The sequence below is a fragment of the Motacilla alba genome, chromosome 2 (genome assembly GCF_015832195.1).
Source record: "Motacilla alba alba isolate MOTALB_02 chromosome 2, Motacilla_alba_V1.0_pri, whole genome shotgun sequence".
NCBI lineage: Eukaryota > Metazoa > Chordata > Aves > Passeriformes > Motacillidae > Motacilla > Motacilla alba.
The window spans coordinates 100064018-100083492 of NC_052017.1; the positions used below are offsets into that span (position 1 = coordinate 100064018).

General features: G+C 38.4%; 1 protein-coding gene across 3 annotated transcripts in view; it reads left to right on the top strand.

The window, feature by feature from the left end:
• The window catches only part of PIEZO2 (piezo type mechanosensitive ion channel component 2), a 289028-nt gene that overhangs the window by 179067 nt on the left and 90486 nt on the right, over positions 1–19475 (top strand). For all 3 annotated transcript variants that reach the window (XM_038127336.1, XM_038127333.1, XM_038127335.1), the window contains exons 8-12: positions 10126–10294; positions 15513–15644; positions 16727–16765; positions 18112–18250; positions 18579–18712. In XM_038127336.1, coding sequence (XP_037983264.1) covers positions 10126–10294; positions 15513–15644; positions 16727–16765; positions 18112–18250; positions 18579–18712 — 613 coding nt within the window. The remainder of the gene's footprint in view (positions 1–10125; positions 10295–15512; positions 15645–16726; positions 16766–18111; positions 18251–18578; positions 18713–19475) is intronic.

Genomic DNA, 19475 nt, shown 5'->3' on the forward strand with positions numbered 1-19475 from the left:
TTATCATGAAAGGTTGAATGAGGAAAAGACAAGAGAGGAAATAGAGAGTAGCAATTTGCCTGGAGAGCAGTCCTTGGCATCCCCATGGCATAGCTGTCAGCTCTCACCATGACCACCCTGCTGCATCAAGTGCCAAATCTAGCCTTGGAATAGGCAGGCACAACTTAATTTATGTTACTGACATTGCACCCCAGATGATTTACACCCCTCTGTCTTCCACTGGGCTTGAAAGGGGTGTAAACTGAGACAAGCATGAAGACCTTTTAAAAACAATGGTTTTCTGCATGTGGGACAGACTGGTTTCCCAGTTGTGTTCTGCTACAGTGGTGAGCCTGCCACTGGTGACCCCTGGCAGCCTGGTGGGGCTGGCTCTGGTCACAGGAGGTTCCCATTAGTGGGAAAAGGGGAACCTTAGCACTCCCGGCAACGAACACACTGCATCTGAAAATTGAGTGTAAGCTGCAAACATAAAAATCAGTCATTGTCATGTGACATAATTTTGGTGAACTGCCTCTTCCTCAATGTCTCCGGCATCCAGGCAGCTGTGTGTTGCACAGAGGCTCCACTTCCTTGGATGCATTGAACTACTGAGGTGAGAGGGCCAGGGGGAAGTGACAAAGATCTTAGAGCTGCTGATATTCTGTGATAAATTTGCCTGCTGATTCTGATTCAACTGAATTGGGTGTGCAGTTGGTCTGATGACATAGCCATCCCACTTTTGCATGCTCTCAGGTAGCTTTGACTCTTCAGTGATCAGCACACCTCCCTGCTAGCAGAAACTCTGCTCATGGGTAAGGTGAGACAGATTACCCCACTCTCCCATACCGACCATGAGCTTGCAAGTGGCCAGTCCCAACACTGACACTTGAACAGACTCCCTGCCCCTCACAGACTGTCCTGGATGGACATGAAAAGGGTGACTGCAAAGAAGTGATCCCTTAATTTTCTCTTCATATTTTCTGGAACACACTGATCTGCATACTATGATCATTGTTCAAGTGCCTGAAAACAAGGACAGAAAAGAGACAAAAACCTTCTCCTCCTACCAGGTTTGTATTCCTGTTATTCTGTGGTGTTAGAAGATGTGGATTGCAATTCGCAAACTCCTCTTGGATTTACAAATTGTTTTCTTGAGGTCTGCTCAAGAACAATGATCTTTATACTCTAGCATCACCAGAAATTGTGATGAAGAATATTTAACACTCTGTATTTTCAGCTCAATGTATCAACATTGACAAATGAATCATCCCATGTTCCTTGGAGGTAAAAAAGGCAGTCCTCAGTAACCTCAGTCGAGCACACACTGGGGAGTTAGTCCTTGTCCATGCAGGGGCAGTCTACAGCAGTTTCTCTAAACACTCACAGAGTGGAATTGTTTAATCTCTTGTTTATGCTCATTTAGCTGAAGTTTGGAACTTGCTGATAAAAGCTGAGCCAATCACGTTCAATTTATAACCAATTTAAAATCAGCTGTTATACCACTTTCATTTTGAAACTGGGCAATTTCCAAACATTTCCTGGGCATTATTGTTCATTATCCCATTATCTTCTTTTCCATATCCTGCTATTTTACTTTCTTTTTATGTTTAAAGCCAAATGGGAATCATAGCTTTTATTTCTGCCTTAGTGCGCTCGCTGCTAAAAAGGAATATTTTCTTTGCTCATACTTTCTACTGCAGAATCTCTTGATGAAGGTATCCATCACTCTTGTGGTTTTTTTCAACCTGTTTCACTGCCAGCTGAGTAAGTGGAAAATCTCTTTATCCTCTGCATGCATCACTGAACCTAGCAGGCTACCCCAATGTGACTGAAAAGTATCATCACTCCTTTTTCAGAGGTGGAAAAATTCCCTAACAGAGAAGTTAGATGAATCACATAACCCTCCCAAGACAGCCAGAACTTGGAATAGAGCACAAAGCCTTTGGCTACAGTCTGAATCCTAGATCACAGACCAAGTTACCTCAAAGTTAAAATAGTATGAAGCTACACTTTAAAACAATTTCTGTTCTTCTGTACATGTCACTCTAAGGGGTAGCAGTAAAGCTCTTAGGCAGTTGCATGGTTAGTTGTTGTACCAGGTCACTTGCATGCTCTGGTCAGCACCACCCCACTGAATGCTAATGCTCTCGGGGGTTATCTGAGCACTGTCTCCTCCTCCTAAATGGCTTCTGCTGCAGTTTTACCTGAGTTCTTCTGTTCTTCTCCCAGCACCTGAGCTTAAGACAACAAGGCTGTCCGTGGTCTGCACTACTGGTTGAGTTTTAGGAGCAGACTGTCCCCTCCTCTGCCTGTGAGAGACTTTCTGAATTGGGGCTGTTGGCTCCTCTCCTTTCAGCAGCTCAGCTAACTCACTTTGAAAAACCAATAGCCTCAGTCACTAATTTGCACAGAAAGCCTTTGTTGACCATGTCATTGTTAAGCTATGCCATTTTTGAGCTGTGCCATCTCTTCTGTGCTCCAGTGCCCAAGTTTCCCCTCTCACAGGGGGAAGCCTTTGTGTCCATGGATGTTTCTGAACATGCCTTTGGCTTTCCCATGTTTTCCACATGACTCCTTAGAAGCCTAGGCCTGTTTTCTCATTACTTTCACCTCTCAGTAAAACGTCCAACATTAAATTTTTAAAATTTTTTCCACGCAGCTTGGGTGTTGTTCATACTCAGGTGGTGCTGTTCAGTATTATTTGCTTTTCATGCCCCTTTATGGTCACAGGGAATATGTGTGTACATGAGGAAGATGAGCAACTGGCAAATCACTGGTGCCAGCCAGTCTTCTCTGCTGAGATGACTGTTCTCTCTCCATCCTCTCACCCAGCAAGCCTGCCTCACTCCTGCAACCTCCATCCTTCAGCTACAAACCCTGAGTTGCCTCTGGTTTGTAGCTGAAACTATTTGGAAAAAAAAAAAGAAAAAAAAAAAAAAACAAAAAAACAAAAAAAAACAAAAAAACCCCAAACCCCAAAACTCTTCTGCATTTAAAATATTTTGATCTTAATGACAGAAAAAAAACAACTATTGGCCTAATTTTATCTGAGAACAAACTCTATTTGCCTAACCTAAACATGAGCCAGGCTGCTGCTATCAAAGCAGTGACAATGCTGGCCCTGGTGAGGAATAATCATGTTGATGGAATCACTCTAGCTAAGTTGTCAGGCAGGAGTCCTAAAGCAATTTCTCCTGCACGTTTATTCCCACTTCACCACCTTCTTGCTATCCTATCTGGCAGTCCCCCCTGTGTCAGATGCTCAGATGTCTGATTGGAATGAAAAGCTACTGGAATCGCTGCTTCAGTACATTTCTTCATCAGATGAGAGCCTCTGGAAGTCCCAGCAGAGGCCCCCAAAAGCTACAGCAACTTTCTGCTTTTCTAGCTTGCTGATGTGCTGAAAGGAGCAACATCAATATTGCTGCTCACTAGAAACTCAGAGAAAAGTTGGGCTGTGTCGTGGATAATGGAAAGACTTGGGGATCCAGAGAAAGAAACCTATTGATAGGATAAATCATTTTCATTTAAGGCTTTTGAAGATGGGTTTTGTCTCAGTAAAGAAGGGATTAGTAAAACCACACCTATTTTCAGTGATAACAGTGGTCAATGACCTAATTTTTGCTTCTAAAACCATGAAAGCTTTTTGTAATAGGGAGTCAGTGCAAAGCTAAATTCTTGGAGGAAATGTGATATAGAGCTAACAAGTCTTTATGTTCAGACTTAAAGTCCCCTTAGGGAAGCTATTTTATTTCAGATATGTGAAGTATTTTAATGTCTGAAGTTTGGTCATTTTTAATAGATGCCTATTTCTTAACAGCTTTCAGTCACATAGTCTTAGAAAAAATTTGATTATCTGGTTACTTCAAAACAAAAAACAGTTTGTAGAGAAGATACTACTTATCATCTTAGTTCAAAGTTGTTAATTGAATTTGAAAGCGAATTGATTCTGTTGTAGCTGCTCATATGGTCCTTTTTTTTCTCCTTGAATTCAGATTTGGGGTTTATTTACAGGTTTTGCAAGCTTTTATGTAACTCACCTCTCTTAAAGATACCTTTTCTCTACAGCTTCCTGATTAATAGTTCATAATTTCTCTCTGTCCTCATTATATGGATGATATTAACACACAAATTTTAAACTGCTTACTATTTCATGATGTTTCTCATGCAGTAGATGTGCTTTTGAAATTAGTTTTCCTTTAAAAGAAAAGTCACTGATGTTCAGAAGAGGATGGGAGACACACAAGGGCTGGTTTTGTCATTGCCAGAAAAGCTTTGATCCAATAGAAGCTATGGAAACCAAAAACCAAAACTTCTTACAAAAAAAAAAAAAAAGGACATAAGACATCTGCTAAAGAGCTATAGAAATGTGATGACATTAAAACAAAAGTTAGAACAATCTACTTACCTACCAAGTCTATATTCACTATGTGTATGCCTGTATTATAGCGTTGGGATAGCAACATGCTGAAGAAAAACAATTCCAGTCCTGGTGTACATTTACAGATATTTCAAAAAAATGTTTTGAACTGTTAAGCTGAAATTTATCATAATGCTCCTCAACCCAAAAAGTCAACATTTTCTATGATCATTAATATGGCACAGTTCCATCTAGCCAGTTCTGAATTATCCAAGTCTGAACCAAAGCAAGGCCTAAGGGCTTTTTAGAGCTAAAAATACTTGCAATGCTCTTTAAAGTTTGGATCACTCCAATATGGATACATTTAATGACTTTAGTCCGGCTGTGAACTGGGGTTTGTATCTCCCTACACAGTTGTCCTGCTGAGCTGAAGAGGAGGCATAAAGGATCAGCTCCTTTTCTGTGGAATCTTATAACATGATTTGGAAAGACAAATGCCAATTTTTCCTTTCGTTCTTTTTTTTTTTCCCCCCTTTAAAAAGCCATGTGAAACCAAATGCCTTCTGCTCTCTTTAACCCTAATTCTTTGGGGTGCCTAATGCATTTCAGCCAACTTTTCCTCCTCTTCCTCCCAATGTTCCCAATGTTTCTATAAAAACGTGGTGTCAGTTCAGTGTACCCTGGAGCAGTAGCCCCAGTATGGTCTGTATTCCCAGCCAGTAACCTGGAGAGTAATGACCTTCTGGAAGGCAAGGATGGGTCTGAAGGTACCACAGAGGTGGCTGAGTGTTTTTCAACAGAATGTGTTGCTTTGGGCACATAGCCCAAAGAGGAGGAGTGGAGTGGCTCATAGCATTCTCTTAGAAGAGGCATTATGGGTATAACTTTATGGATCTTAACTTCCGTGTAGCTTTGTCATCCAAGTATGGAAAACTCAACAGGATGGCTTGTGTATGAAAAGGGAACTCCTGACTTTTAGGAGAATTGTGTAGGAATTATGTTTTCTCTATGCTAATTCATCTACCAGTTCCTTCCATTTCGTTCTCTCTCTTACCCACAGAACATTTTCAAGCCTGACAACAGTATGCGCCTCTTTTAAGTCAATGTTTGATAAAAGCTTCACTCTTCAAGCAGTATTTAGAGTTTGGGACACAGCCCTTTCAGTATTTCAAATACTCTTCTTCATGAAACTCAGTATTCAGGCCTTGTACTGTGAAATATGAAATTTTTACTTTTGTCCCTGTATTTCAGTCCTTTTTGCCCCAGAAAAATAATATTTCTACTGCAACCACCACCACCTTCTCCAAATATACTATCTTTTTGCCCATTTTTACAGAATTTGTTGCTCTCTTTCCTCCCTTATTCTCCCCTCCCTTATTCTCCTCTTCTTTGCTTACTCTACTCTTCTTCCCTTTTCTTCTCTCATTTGGTCACTTTTAGCATCTCAGTTTTAGGGTTCAGCTATTCAAATGTCAGTCTCAATATTATATTCTCCTACCCCAGATGTGCGGACATCAGTCTCATCTCCTTTCATGTGAGGAGACTGAAATAAATATGCAATAGAAGATATCCAGATGAAATAAAGATTCAGACAGTTCATAAAATCCAACACAAATTCAGAAGTTCTACAAAGATGGATTGCCCAAATCCAACCCAGCACACTAAAATGTTCTGATGCCATTGCTGGGAATAACCATACAGTAGGTACTGGCCATAGAAAAAAAAGCATCCTGTAATATTAAATGCTAAATCAGAAAATGCAGCTCCTAGAGAAGTTTGATGCAGACATTTTCTTCAAGCTGTAATCTTCATGCAAACTCAGAGATTATATAGAAAAATTACCCCCTCCTCTGTTGTGTTGTGAAAAGTACTGTGTTCATGACTATACAGAGTTGTTGGAAGATGCAGCAACTGGATATCTCATTTAGACAAAACTATTACAGAAGCTAAAACTCATGAAAAATAGTAAGAGACAGTAGAAGTTATTCTATCAATTGAAGTCATGATTGGATGCCTTTCTAGACTATAAATTCTTATTCAACCACAAGATCGTTGTTCAATACAAGAATTATTGGGTGTTCTATATTGTGCAGGAAGTCAGAATTATTACTTCCTTTCCTGGCCTTGAAAGTTACAAGGCAAATACTTGCCTGAAGTCAACTCCTAAAACATGAGCACATGCAGCATCTGAACTTATAAATATGTTTTTACCAAAAAAAAAAATCCAAATAATTTTAGTGTATGTAAAATTCACAGATCTAACAGGTATGTAATGACTGCTTTGGTAATTCTGTATATGAAACATATTTTTGTTTACATAGCTATTTTTTGTTCATATATAGTACCATGAGTAATTTTGCCAATTCTTATAACAAATTAATGAAATAATTAAGTAATGCATGCAATAGAAGTTTTAGCAATGTAGAGTTTTAGTGACTTTGGCAGTTCCTGAGGTGAAATATTTGTGGGTGCAACAGGAATTTGTTTTTCTGTTTTCAAGTCAAATTGAAATTCGCCTTCTGAATTTTAATGTTAGACTAATTTAGAAAGTGGGAACTTTGTATGGTCACAGTTTAGAGCTTTGTCAGGAAGTCATGAAAGATGAAGGTGCATCTGCTAGAAGGATGATTTACGGATTGAATAGGAATCTTTTCCAAGAAAACAAGCTTATAGAATAGTAACTGGACGAAAAGATGCCACCTTTATTTTAAGAACTCTTTTTCACTGTGTTATCTCAGAGCATTTCTCAGTCAGACATTAAAGTTCCTCTTGGCCTTTTATAATTTCTATAACTTTTCCCAAATTATTTCTGCTATGCATTTTTCAGAATACCAGTGAGGACTTTGAAAAACCCAGCTTTAGATCTTTGCAAGAGCAGAAATACTAATCTATTCACATCTTGCAAACCTCCATTTTATGTGACATTGCCTGCAGTCTTTTGGAAACCCACATACATCCATTAACAAATAAGTCTCTCATTATTTGTTTTGTTTATATTCTGTATCCAGACACACATGTACTTGACTTGTTTGGTAGGGGGTTTCTCCCACTTAGGACTCACTCTGACCTAACTGATGGCAAAAATGTATGTTGGGTGAGGTGAAGTCACACCAAAATCAGAGTTGGACTCAAACACAGCGACTCAAACACAGCTGGTTGGGATCAATACTGCATGTAAGGACATCTTTGCAGAATGAAGTATGCAGAACTGAATAATGCCCTAATTTATATTGCTTATACATTTTATGGCAGCTATCCCTGTGTAATTAGAAGCGTTGTGTAAGGGAAGATGACTCTATTCCTCTGAGTAATGTTCTGCACCAGCAATCCTCATTGGGGATAATGATGACGTATAAATATTGAGTGAGTAGCAACTTGTGGCATTACTGGAGGCCAGAACAGACAGAACGAGCATTCCCAAATCAACAGTGATTTTTGAATGTGATAAACAGAGAAAGTTGTATTGAGTACATTGTGACTAACAAGTCTCAAAGCCCAAGGAGAAATCAGAAATGAGGAGCAGTTCCTCTATATCCATGCTTTATGAGACAAAGCAAAATACATTGAATAAATTGAAGTTAAATACTCTAGACTACATTGCTAGCCGTGTGGCAACTTAGAGGGAAAAGATGTGCTGTAACTTATTAATATTTGCTGAATGCAGGACCAGAAGGGACCAGAATTAAGTCCAATATTATAATGTATGAATAATTTGGAGCCAGCAAGTGAAACTAAGAAAATGAGAATATAACTGAAACATAATAAAATTTCCTAGCCATTAGAATTATGCAGAATGTATTCTTTTTAATGGAGATAAAAGTAAAACATAAGTCGATCTGGCTTTCTAGCTATAGTATATTATAAAACATACTACAGGAATGGAATATGTGATATGAAGGTCATGTCTGCTTGGCAGAAGGTTCTGAGAACCTTCAGGAACTTTCCCTCATTTCTGTAGGAAATACTCATCACTAACTGCCGATGGAAAGTCTTTGCATTTCAGTAAGAATTGGATGTCACTCTGATTCTGATGCTTATGAGACAGAAATAGGGTGAATCATACTGTGCTTGCATAGAAAAGCTGAAAACAAACCAAAGATGGAGAACTGTGTTGTGAAACAGAGGTAAAAGATGAAACTAATAGGAACTCAGCAACTAATAGGAACTCAACAACCCAGATCTCTGATGAGCAAAAATGACAAGTCAGTAGGAGAGAGAAAATCAGACAAACAAGATGTTCCTGTTTGCTGATAGAAATATGAACAGAATACAATCCAGCATGAACTTCACCCAGATGGAGCCAAACTGTAACATCAGCTCCAAATGTTCTTGGATGCAATGGAAGTTTGAGTCTGAGTCAGCTCCAAACACAGCTCATTCAGCTCCTTTTAATTACAGCAGTTTACTTTGTATGCAGGATTTTTTAAATGTTTTTTTCCCCAACCTCGTGTCCACCCAACAGCTCTGAAAGATCTTAAAGTTTATACCTTTGGCCTCTGTTGACAATCAGAATGAGAAGCAAGTGCTGAGAGATTGGTTAACAAAATGCTATGGAGCTCTCCTTCTGTGAGTTAATGTTATTATGCCCATGCAGCAAATCCCTAGTTAAGAACAGGTATAACATTTGCACTTTGCAGCATCCAAAGGCAGATTTCAGGCAGTATATATTTGTTGAATATTGTACTCTTTGTATTCATTCAGCTTTTCATGTTGGATCTTACTAGGTTAAGGAAGAACTAAGCTTTTAGACGCTCTTAAAAATTAAATCCCCCAGAAGAAAATCTTGCATGTTTTGATTTTGGGTTTGTTTTTTATTAATGTCTTTGGCTTACCCTTTCAGAGGAACAATAGTTTGGGATTTATTGTTCTACCAATAAGAATTTCTTCTTAATTGTCTCTTAGACCTTGTTTTGGTAAAAAATGAAAACTCTCACTGACATGTTTGTAATGAGTACTCACACATGCTACTGGTAGCTCATGCCCTAACTTTTGTTTCAGTATTTAACACATCTTCTAGGCATCCAACATCTTGTATTAAGTTGAAAATGTTGGGATTTTTTTTTAATATTAAGTGGGTTTTTTGCAATATTGTGTAATCCCAGTTTTTCCAGAAACATCAAATATGTCATTGATAATAATACTTCTAATTATTTTTCTTCTTTTTCTTCCCTCAATTATTTGATTATCTAAAACAACAACCTTTCTGAATATTTTCATTTTTGTTTGCAAAAGCTATGAGTTCAGTAGAGCCCTGTATGTTTCTAAACATTGGCATTATTAGATAACAATTTATTAATAGTATTAGCTTTTTAAAAGAAAAGACCAGTAAACTGCTCAGTATGCCAAGAAGATATACTTTACAGCTGTGTCCTGGCAGGGTGACTGAAATGGTGCTACACGTCAGTTCACTAAATCTCTCTGAAATGTCATGCTGCTGTGATTTGCCAAATGGACTTACAGCCAAATTTTCTCTTCCCACTTTCTGTAGCTCTGGATCTACGGGGAGCAGACCATTGCAAGATTTCTCATTGGACATAGTAGATGTAATGTTATTATACTCACATTTTTTTTCATGTTGAAAAGCAATTGTAAAAACCCACTTCTTTTGAATAAATATGTGGAATGAAAATACTCACTGCATTTTAGATGTGACGGCAGGTGCTATTTTCGAACAGAGCAATTGGTATTAAACGTAGGCAAAAGCTGTCCTCTGAAATATTTTTAAACATTTTTAAGATTTGGTGTTTATTATCTAATGTGGCTGCTTTGGTTTTTTATTTTCACAGGTTGTTTGGTGTCACTTCTCTTACTCAGACAAACTGCTCAAGCACTTGGATGATCATCAAAAATCAAGAGTTGCATTGGTATCACCACGCTAACCCAATCTTACTGCTGGTGATGTACTACACCCTCGCCACTCTCATTCGTCTCTGGCTGCAAGAGCCCATTGAAAGGGTAACTTCCTTCTCTCTTCCCATGACTAATGACTGGGAGACTGGCCAGGGCAGATACTCGCTAACAGAGGTGCAAAACTTTGGGAAAATTAGGGGAAATAGATAGCAAGTGCAGGGTGGTACTTTGAATTTGGTCTTTTCACTAAGTTTGTCCAAGAGTCTGATCTAACATGGATATTATTCTTAAAATCACCGGGACAATTATGCAAGGAATGCAATGGCAGAGCATTAATGCTTTGATTTGGAAAGCAGGTATTGATATGCAGTAGTGGCTGGACTTGATTCACTCAATGATCTTAAAGGTCTTTTCCAGCCTAAATGATTCTGAGTCTGTGATTCACGTTTAGGAGCTATCAAGTGAAATGCCAGCACCTAGGGCTTGTCCGCCAGAAGAGAGCTGGGATTTTGGCACAGCATACAGTAAGACAAAACACATATTTGTAATTTTATCACAGATATAGAAAAATTTTCTTAAAACCTTTCCTTCTGTGTGCCTGAGTGAAAATCCCAGCTTTCATTTAAGAGCAAGAGAACAAGGAGGAAAAAAAAAGTAAACCTTTACTTCTTCCAATTTCAGAGGAAAATGGGTATATGGGAACCCAGAGGTATCTTAAAAACTTAGAAACTGAAAGTATAAAAAGGATGATCCTAGCTATTACTTATGTTAATTTCCCGATCCTCAGAGGCCTGATGTGAGTTTTAGAGTTGAGGTTTAGTAGTGCTGTAAACCACAATGAAAATACTCATGACTCTGCTGTGAATTAGTGGAGTTTGTAGAGGCAAGTAAAAATGTTGAAGGTTTTCTTATTTTAAGGGTGTTTCTTCATGTAATGGATAATGTAACAGTTTAACATTTAAAATGCAATCTAAATACATCACCTCTGAATTGAGATGTCTGGTATTTGGGGATTACATGTATAGGGCTTCAAAATGTGACTGATGCCAGACCCATCACCTTGCGCTATTAAAAAATTGTGTCTTAGGTTTCCAGAAATCCTAATACTATCTTTTCTGAAGTCATATCACTGTGGTCCAGTACCCTCTGGCATTGGGTATTTTTAGGGTCTTTTTACTTTTTTTTTTTTTTGCAGCTGCAGCTTCTGGAGACTAGATTTTTCTTTTCTTTTTTTTTAATGAAACATTAGATTTCCAGATAATAATATGATTTTAGCACTGAGACTGTAACTAAAACTTCACATCTTACAAACTGCTTAGTAAAACCATGAGAATTACCCACAGAGGAATAACCACATGTGAAATGCAGTTAGTGTGAGCTGTGTGATCTCAGCAAGTCTGGGAATTGGTTTCCAGTACCTGTGTTGTTTTCATCCAACAGTCGCCATCTAAAAGTTTGGTGTTGGACCGAAGTTAGTTGCTGTGCTTTTTTAGTGGAGAGAAGTGGGTCTTTCTGTCTAGGAGAGAGTGAATGCTGCAATTTCCTACAGGGACTTGAGAGGAACTATAGTGGTCTTGCCTGCAGTTCTTTTTTTTAGACTGCTTGTGGTGTCTGAGATAGATATTCCCATAAAACACTTAAACCAGTCTCTGAGAACTGCCAACAAGTGAAATTAGAGATGCTTTCCAGGCAGCTGAGCTAGAGTAAGTATTAAAAGACATTAATTTAAGAAACACTGATGTCAAATTCATGGCTACATGAAAGGCAATACCAAGTCTTGGTGCTCCCAAGGGAACTTCAGATGCCAGGGAAATGATGCTTCCCTCCAAAGATAAATGGATGCTTTGAAAAGGGAACACTGTAAAGGAAGGAGTATCCATGCATTAATGCTTATTTTTGATGCACAGGATGTTAGTGATGGAAGTGTTTGTCATTAGAAAGAGATGCTGAGATTTGCAAAATTTGCTGTATTTTCTGTATTTTGCACACATCGTCCATATGGCTTTTTGTTGGGTTTTTTGGGTTTTTTTTGTTTTTGTTTTTGTTTTTTGGTGGTTTTTTGGGGGTTTTTGTAGGTTTGTTTTTTGTTGGTTTTTTTTTTTTTCTTTTTTTTGGTCTATATGCATTTTGGTTTTGTTTGGTGGTGTCACAGATCAGGATTTAAAATTTCTCCTACTAGCTTTTCTCTGGTATATTGAATTCTCAGTTTTTTAAATCCAGAATAATTCTAGGTTTCATTTAAATGTTTTTAAACTTGTGTAACCGTGGTGCTTTTGATTCATTATGGAACTAAGTATATAACCTGCCTTTTCAGTCCCCAGTGATTTTGAAGTTAGTCTGTATTTAGGATCTCACTACTAACCTGCCTGAAGTTTAATAAATGGCAAAGAAAAAATGCTATGAGGCATTTGGTGTAAAGAAGTTGTTCTCTATCTACTGCTTTCCTGTGCAGTAAGAAGTGTGGCTCATCCTAGGAATTTTGTTCAAAATAAGCTCTTGAAAAAAACCAGTTTTGAACAAAACAAGAAAGAAATAATTTTTCAATCTAAAAATATTACCTAAGCTAAACATAATACTGGTGTAGCAGATGCTAAAAGCAGAGTAAAACATGAAGACCTGGTACATTTTTTTTTCTTGTGTGAATTAATCTTGGGGTCCTCTTGTGGATAAAATTCCACCTGGATGGCAGCAAGAATTGTCTTTGAGACAGATGCTCTTGAGACTGTCTCTAAATGCTGCAAGTGCTGAACATTTTTACAGAACCACCCCCCACTTCAAATCTTGAGTTTCAGGGTTCAGTTTTTTGTGTGTGCACCACGGTGCCAAAATATGGCATGCATGAAATTTCAGTGTATGCTCTCCATATGGGATTCTGAATGGATCTTACTCATGCAAAGTGGCTGTGGCAGTCAGTGGAAGATTTGCTTTTCTTATGCTTGCTGTTTTGGATCCTGACTTGTTCTAACATTGAGTCTTGTGAAATTCTACCTCTGCAAATAAGAAAAAGCAATCTTTCTCTGGAGATTTCAGCTCAGAGTTGTAACTGCTAGTGCTGAATAGATGAATAGGGCCCATTCATTCTGTACTGTGAGTGGTAAGTAATAGCACAGGAGCCAGCAGAGCTACAGCAGTTGAATGTAGAGTCCTCTTATAAAAATTTTATAATTGTTTGAATTAAAAGGTTGCTGAAGAAGAACTGGAAAAATTAGGCAAGTCAAAGGACTCTCACAAGCTGTGCTTGTGTGACTAGTATTGTGTTTTCTGACTTTTCTTCCTCTTCTGAGAAAGAGAAAACAAGATTTCCCACACTTCCCTGTTGTGTCTAAGGCTAAAAATATCTTACTAAAATGATTGTGTGTATCTTAGGTATTTTGTATTGTTTTTTGTCACCCTGGTGCCAAACCAAATGCCTTGATAAGCAGCTCTTTATGGTTCATATTTATATTAAAGTTTCAAATGGCGGTGACAAGTATTTTAAGCACAGAATTGGTTTATTTCATCTTACAGCTTTGCTAGGAATGCCCTTTTACAATCAGATATAAATATACAATCATATGTGAAATGTGCTACCATTTCCTCTGAGAAGTGAAACTAAATTAATAATCATTGCTTATCTAAGTCAAGTGAAAAATAGGACCTTGCTGCTGGGATTGGAATGAGGAGAGTTTCAAAATGAGCTGGGATGTTTGGATGTCCTGTTCTCACGGGTAGCTTTGCAGACCTCTGCCCAGCACCCTGATTTATTCTTCTATTACATCAGAGGATTTTGCCTGAGCAATGAGAACAGTTGCAACCAGCAAGTTGCCACTCAGGAGGAACAGTGCAGGAAGGGCTCTGGTAGGGCTCAAAGAGAAGCTGTAACCTACTGTGATTTGCACTCCTCCTCAGCTTAGTGATAACATTTGCCCTCTCAGATGGAGAAATAAACCACGTGGATTAGAGACAATCACAGAGTCATAGGGTAGTCCAGATTGGAAGGAACTTGGGAAGATCATGTGAAGCAACTTCTTCTGAGAGCAGAGCCTCAAATTAGGTTTTCCAGGGCCAAATCTTTGCATGGTTCATTGCTCTCATGGTGGAGGAAAAAAAAATAGATATAAAATTTTTATTTTTTTTAATACTCAGAAGGTGTTTCCCAGAAGCAAATTATGTCCTTAGCCTCCTGTCCTATAACTATGCCTCCCTGTGAGAAGACTGTCCTTGTCTTCTCTAAAACTGTAATTTTATTGCTGTAAATTGAAAAAAAATCCTGATTCTTGCATCCTTCATCTTCTCCAAGCCTCTAATCATCTTGACAATTCTCAGTGGGATCTTGTCCAGATTTTCTGTGTCTCTCTTGAACTGGGGATGCCATAATTGCGTGGCAGGTAGGGCCTGACACTTGCCAGGCACAGTGGAATAATCACATCCCTTGATCTGCTGGCAGTACTCTGGCTGATGCAGTCCAGGACGTGTCTGCCTTCCTTGCTGCTGGAGTGCAGTCCACTGCTGGCTCTTCTTCAGCTTGCTGTGCACCAGAACCTGTTTCACAGAGCTGCTTCGACACAGTCTGTCCACAGCCTTTACTGTTGTGTGGGTTTATTCCAGCTGCAGAACTTTAGCTTTGTTAAACCTCGTGCAGTTTTTGTTGTACCATCTCTGGATGATGAGTGTTTATTCTGGCCCATCTACCTCCTCCCAGTTCACAAATTTTGTCATTCACAAATTTTCTGTGAGTGCAATTCCATCCAGGTAGTTTTGAATAGGACTAGACCTAGTGCCAGTCTCTGAGAAACTCCACTCATGGCAATATACCTTTTTGTATTTGAGCCTTTACCCTACTTGGAGAAAGGCACTTAAGCTAATTCTCCACCCATCTTGCGCTCCATTTGTCAAGTCCTTATCTTACTGGCTTGTCAGCAAAGACATTATGGAACAGTGGTCAAAGACAGCTGAAATAGCATACACTGCCTTGAAAATTAAACATTGCACCTTGTGAGTTTTATATTTTATGCATTTGCATATGCTTATGGTATGATTATATGGTAAGCTAGGGTAGTACCTGGAGGTCTGTGTAATTCTGGTGTCATATAACTAGCACTCATAGAAAAGCTTTCATTGTTTCTGAAAATGTCATCTCAGAGTCATCTACCATAAACCAAGTGTATTAGCCACTAATGGTGGCTAATTATGGTCAATATGGCTAATAATGCTAAATTACCCACTAAAAGGTGCTTCAGACATGCTTTGGAGAGGGAACACCAGGCGGGGGGGAAATTTCAGATCCTCTGCTATGATTGTATTTACAGAGCTACAGCTAGTGCTGTCATTTGTTGTCATTTAGCAGACACCTGATGAAGAGAAATCTGTCAGCAGGGAAGATGACAAAGAAATTCCCTGCAGCCCAATTCCAATGACAGCAGAGAGGAGACGCAGTCTGTGGTATGCAAGCCACTACACAACTGATGAGAGAAAAGTAAGACTGGAGGGGGAAGGGTCTCTGCGTTACACAATTACTTTGAATTAAGGGAAGCGAGCGGTGTTTAGTAGCTTGCAAATAAGATCTCCACGCGTGATTATATAAATTGGATAAAATATCTGATTAATATAAAAATCAAGGCTGCATGGCAGAGTAGGATAGGAATATGTTTTGTTAAAATTAATGAAAGAAAACCAGGAGCCAGTGTAAGGATGTAAAAGAAAAGCATGCTCTCTATTTTTGGCTTCCACAATCAAGAAATGTAGGACTGGGCTTTTGGCTTGGAACCATTATCTTCAAGTAAACCAGCTAGAAAATCTGTCAGAGAGCTAAACCTGGTTAAAGATCTGATCTGTCATGGAGCTACTAATTAGCACTGTCACTGGTGAATGGGGACTGCCAGCTTATCTTCTCCTAAGCGCACTGGTGTCCTTCTTGAAGATACAAAGCAAGGCAGTTTAGGCAGCTGTGTAAAATATCCTGGAAGGATCCAACTCTCTACCACCTGTCTGCACCAGCTGCACTGCAAAATTTCATTTGTTGAGTTATTGTCAAATTTGGGACATATGAACATTCATATATACTCAAGCCACATATACTCAAGCCCCAAGAAATCCACTATAATAATAGTAATAGGAAATGAGCTGGCAAATGGATAAAGTATCGTATTTTATATTTGCATCACCATTTTATTGGAACTATTTTTATAATTATAGTAATTCTAATGATTGTTTAAAAACTTAGTTTTTAAGCATCAGATCATTAGAAAGACATTAGAAAGCAGTTAATCAGTATAATGCAATACTGATTAATTCTTTGACTTACTATCCAAAATTTCAATGTCAGTTCTGGTTTAAAATTCACAGAAACATACAGTAAAATTATGTCAGTGCCATGACACACTGAATACAGTTTTATGGTATTGTACAATTCTGCTGACTTTTTAAGAATTATTTTTGAATTTCTTGGTGCAAATCTGCAAAAGTCAGCACATATGCATGCATGTATTCAAGAAGTCATACTTACTAATGCTTGAGCTGTGCTTCTGTAATAATTTGTTCTTGCATTGCTTTTTGCAGCTTCTGTCAATGACCCAAGATGAATACAAGCCATCGGATGTTAGTATACTACTAGTCTTTGTGATTTTGCAATTCTTCTCAAAGTGTATAAATACAGACAACAATGATATATACAGATAAAACCTTAGATCACATTTGTAAAACTTCTAGATTTATGGTTGGCCTGCCATTTACCCTATAATCTTGATTATCCTAAATGTAATTGTCTTTTCCTTCCTTAATAATTTCCCTGAGAAACTATTGATTGATCACTTGTAATTAAGCTGCTTGTAGTAGAACCAACTGGCAAACGATCTTTGCTATTTCATTGGGTTTGAATAAGATACAAAAATATGCTTTCTAATGCAAGCCACCTTTAAATTTGATTTAGTTTCTTCGCTATATTTTTTATTTTGTTCATGTTGGAATGCTGAGGCCCTTAAAGCATGACCGACAGCACATATGAGTTCAATTTACAGATTACAGAAAATCCAAGTATTTATTTGAACAGACAGCAAATGATCCATTTATCTTGACTGCTATAGACCTTCTATAGTCCTTAGCAGACTCTGAAAGCAGAAATGTCCCCTCTGTTTAGCACACACAGGAGAATGGAGATGAAAATGAATTTTAGGAGCATTCGTAGGCTAATCTAAACGTGCTCCACGGTCTGTACTTGGTGCAGCTGGATATGACTGAACATAACCCAGATACGACTCTGAAACAGTTCACAGGCTGTTGCACATGCCTGTGAATAGTTTTGACAAGCAAGATATGCTCCTGTCTCACAGCTTGAGCAGAAGTCAGTCTTGAGCACGTATTGCCATTACTAACCCATTGCATGTGGATTTCTGCCAGTAGGAAAGATATTGATGATTGTGATTGCTGGAGCCCTTATTCAGACAAGCACAAGGGCTGAAATTGAAGTCACAAAAATAAAACTATGAAAGAGTGTAGAATTAGCACTACCAAGTGACAAAAATGTGCCATCAATAACAATGATTACCACAAGTGGTTTTATTAGGAACTGCAAATATAGATCTCACCACTAATAATTCAAATTGGAAAGTCATTTGTAGCCATTATTTTAATAACTACTGGAAATAATTAGATATGAACTGAAGTCTGAAAATCCTGATGTAGTAGTTTGCCTAAGAAGAAGGATGAATTTTTAGTTACTTCTATTGGTATGACATAAAAATCTAACAACGATAAATTTTGGAAGCTATTCTGTGTTACTTTTGCATGCAACACGACCATAACATATCAGTTTCTTGGAAATAACTGCAACTGCTTGTTAACCTCTTTTAACACTGGCACTCCACAAGTAGCAAAACACAGAAGTAGGAGTCCCACTCTTCTAAGAGCCATGGTAAATGCAGTGCCTCTCTCCGGTGTCCTGGCAGGTGCTGCTGGTAACAGTGAACGGGAACCCTGCTGACTATCACACCATCCACCCTGCACTGCCACTAGAGAATGGTCCAGCCAAAGCAGACATGTACTCCACACCACAGTACAAGTGGGAGCCCTCGGATGGCATGTCAGGTAGTACATTGCCTAGGAATTGTCATTTTTTCCATGTGTTTTTCTCACTCTGTATCTCCAGTCACTACCTCTAGCATTTCTTGTCATTTTGGTAAGCTCTTTGGCCTGATAAAGTTAAATAATGTTGTCACCTTGCAATGATGGATACCCATACAACAGTTTTGTAAACTGGGCTCTAGGTGTATACCATCCAAAATACTTTGCCTACCAGCACAGTGATTTGAAATAGCCATCAGAGTGATTGCAAGCAAAGTGATTTCAGGAGAGGGTGAATGTACTGTCTCTACACCAGCATGGATTGCCAATAAGAATTTCTTTTTCTACTTAGAAAAGGAAGAGGAGGAGGAAGAAGAAGAGGAAGTTACTCAGGAGGAAAAGGAAAATGTTAAATTACATGCCCTGGTCTCTGTGTTTCAATTTATCATGAAACAAAGCTACATTTGTGCTCTGATAGCTATGATGGTAAGTACTAGCAACAAAAAGAATGCTGTTGATTTTATGAAAGTGTCTTCTCCATGTTTTTCTCGAAGTAGTCTCATTGGTTGGTTTTCAGCAAGTCTTTGTATCAGGCTTAAAAAATATCAAGATGGTGTCTGCATAATTTTGAGCCCATTTTAGGTTGTTAATGTAGAATTCCTAGGCCTGTTACAGACCTTTAAATAGGCAACATATTTCCAGGACTGGAAGCCCCAGGCTTTGTTGTCTGTTGAATACCAGAAAAACTCTGGGTCTCGGTTTTCTTTTGATTCCCAAGCTTCTACACAAGCAGGTTTGTCGTGTGTTTGCACCACTCAGAAATTTACCTGTAAAATTAATGTATGTCATACTGATATAGAAAACTGTAAAAATATGGCTCCTAATTCAGGCAATGCATGCATCCAATGACTCTCTGAGAAGAAGGGATCTGTAAATCCTGGTTTCCTGTATTGACACAGAAAGATCTCAAGGAAAATACAACTTTGTGCCAAGGCAGACTTTCATGTTGTTTTATTTATTGCCCTTCTTTCTCTTTTTCATGCTGTCACTTGTTTTTAAGCCTACTTGTTGAAAATACTTTGAGCTGCATTATACCAAGGTTTCCACATAATGATTAGATGTCTTTCTATATTCCCAATGCAAGCTTTGCTTTTACTGTTTTGGAGAAGTTTCAACTATGATGAAATTAACCATAAAGCTTCTTGGCCCAATTTTGCATTAAAAACAGTAAAACAAATTACCTTGGCTG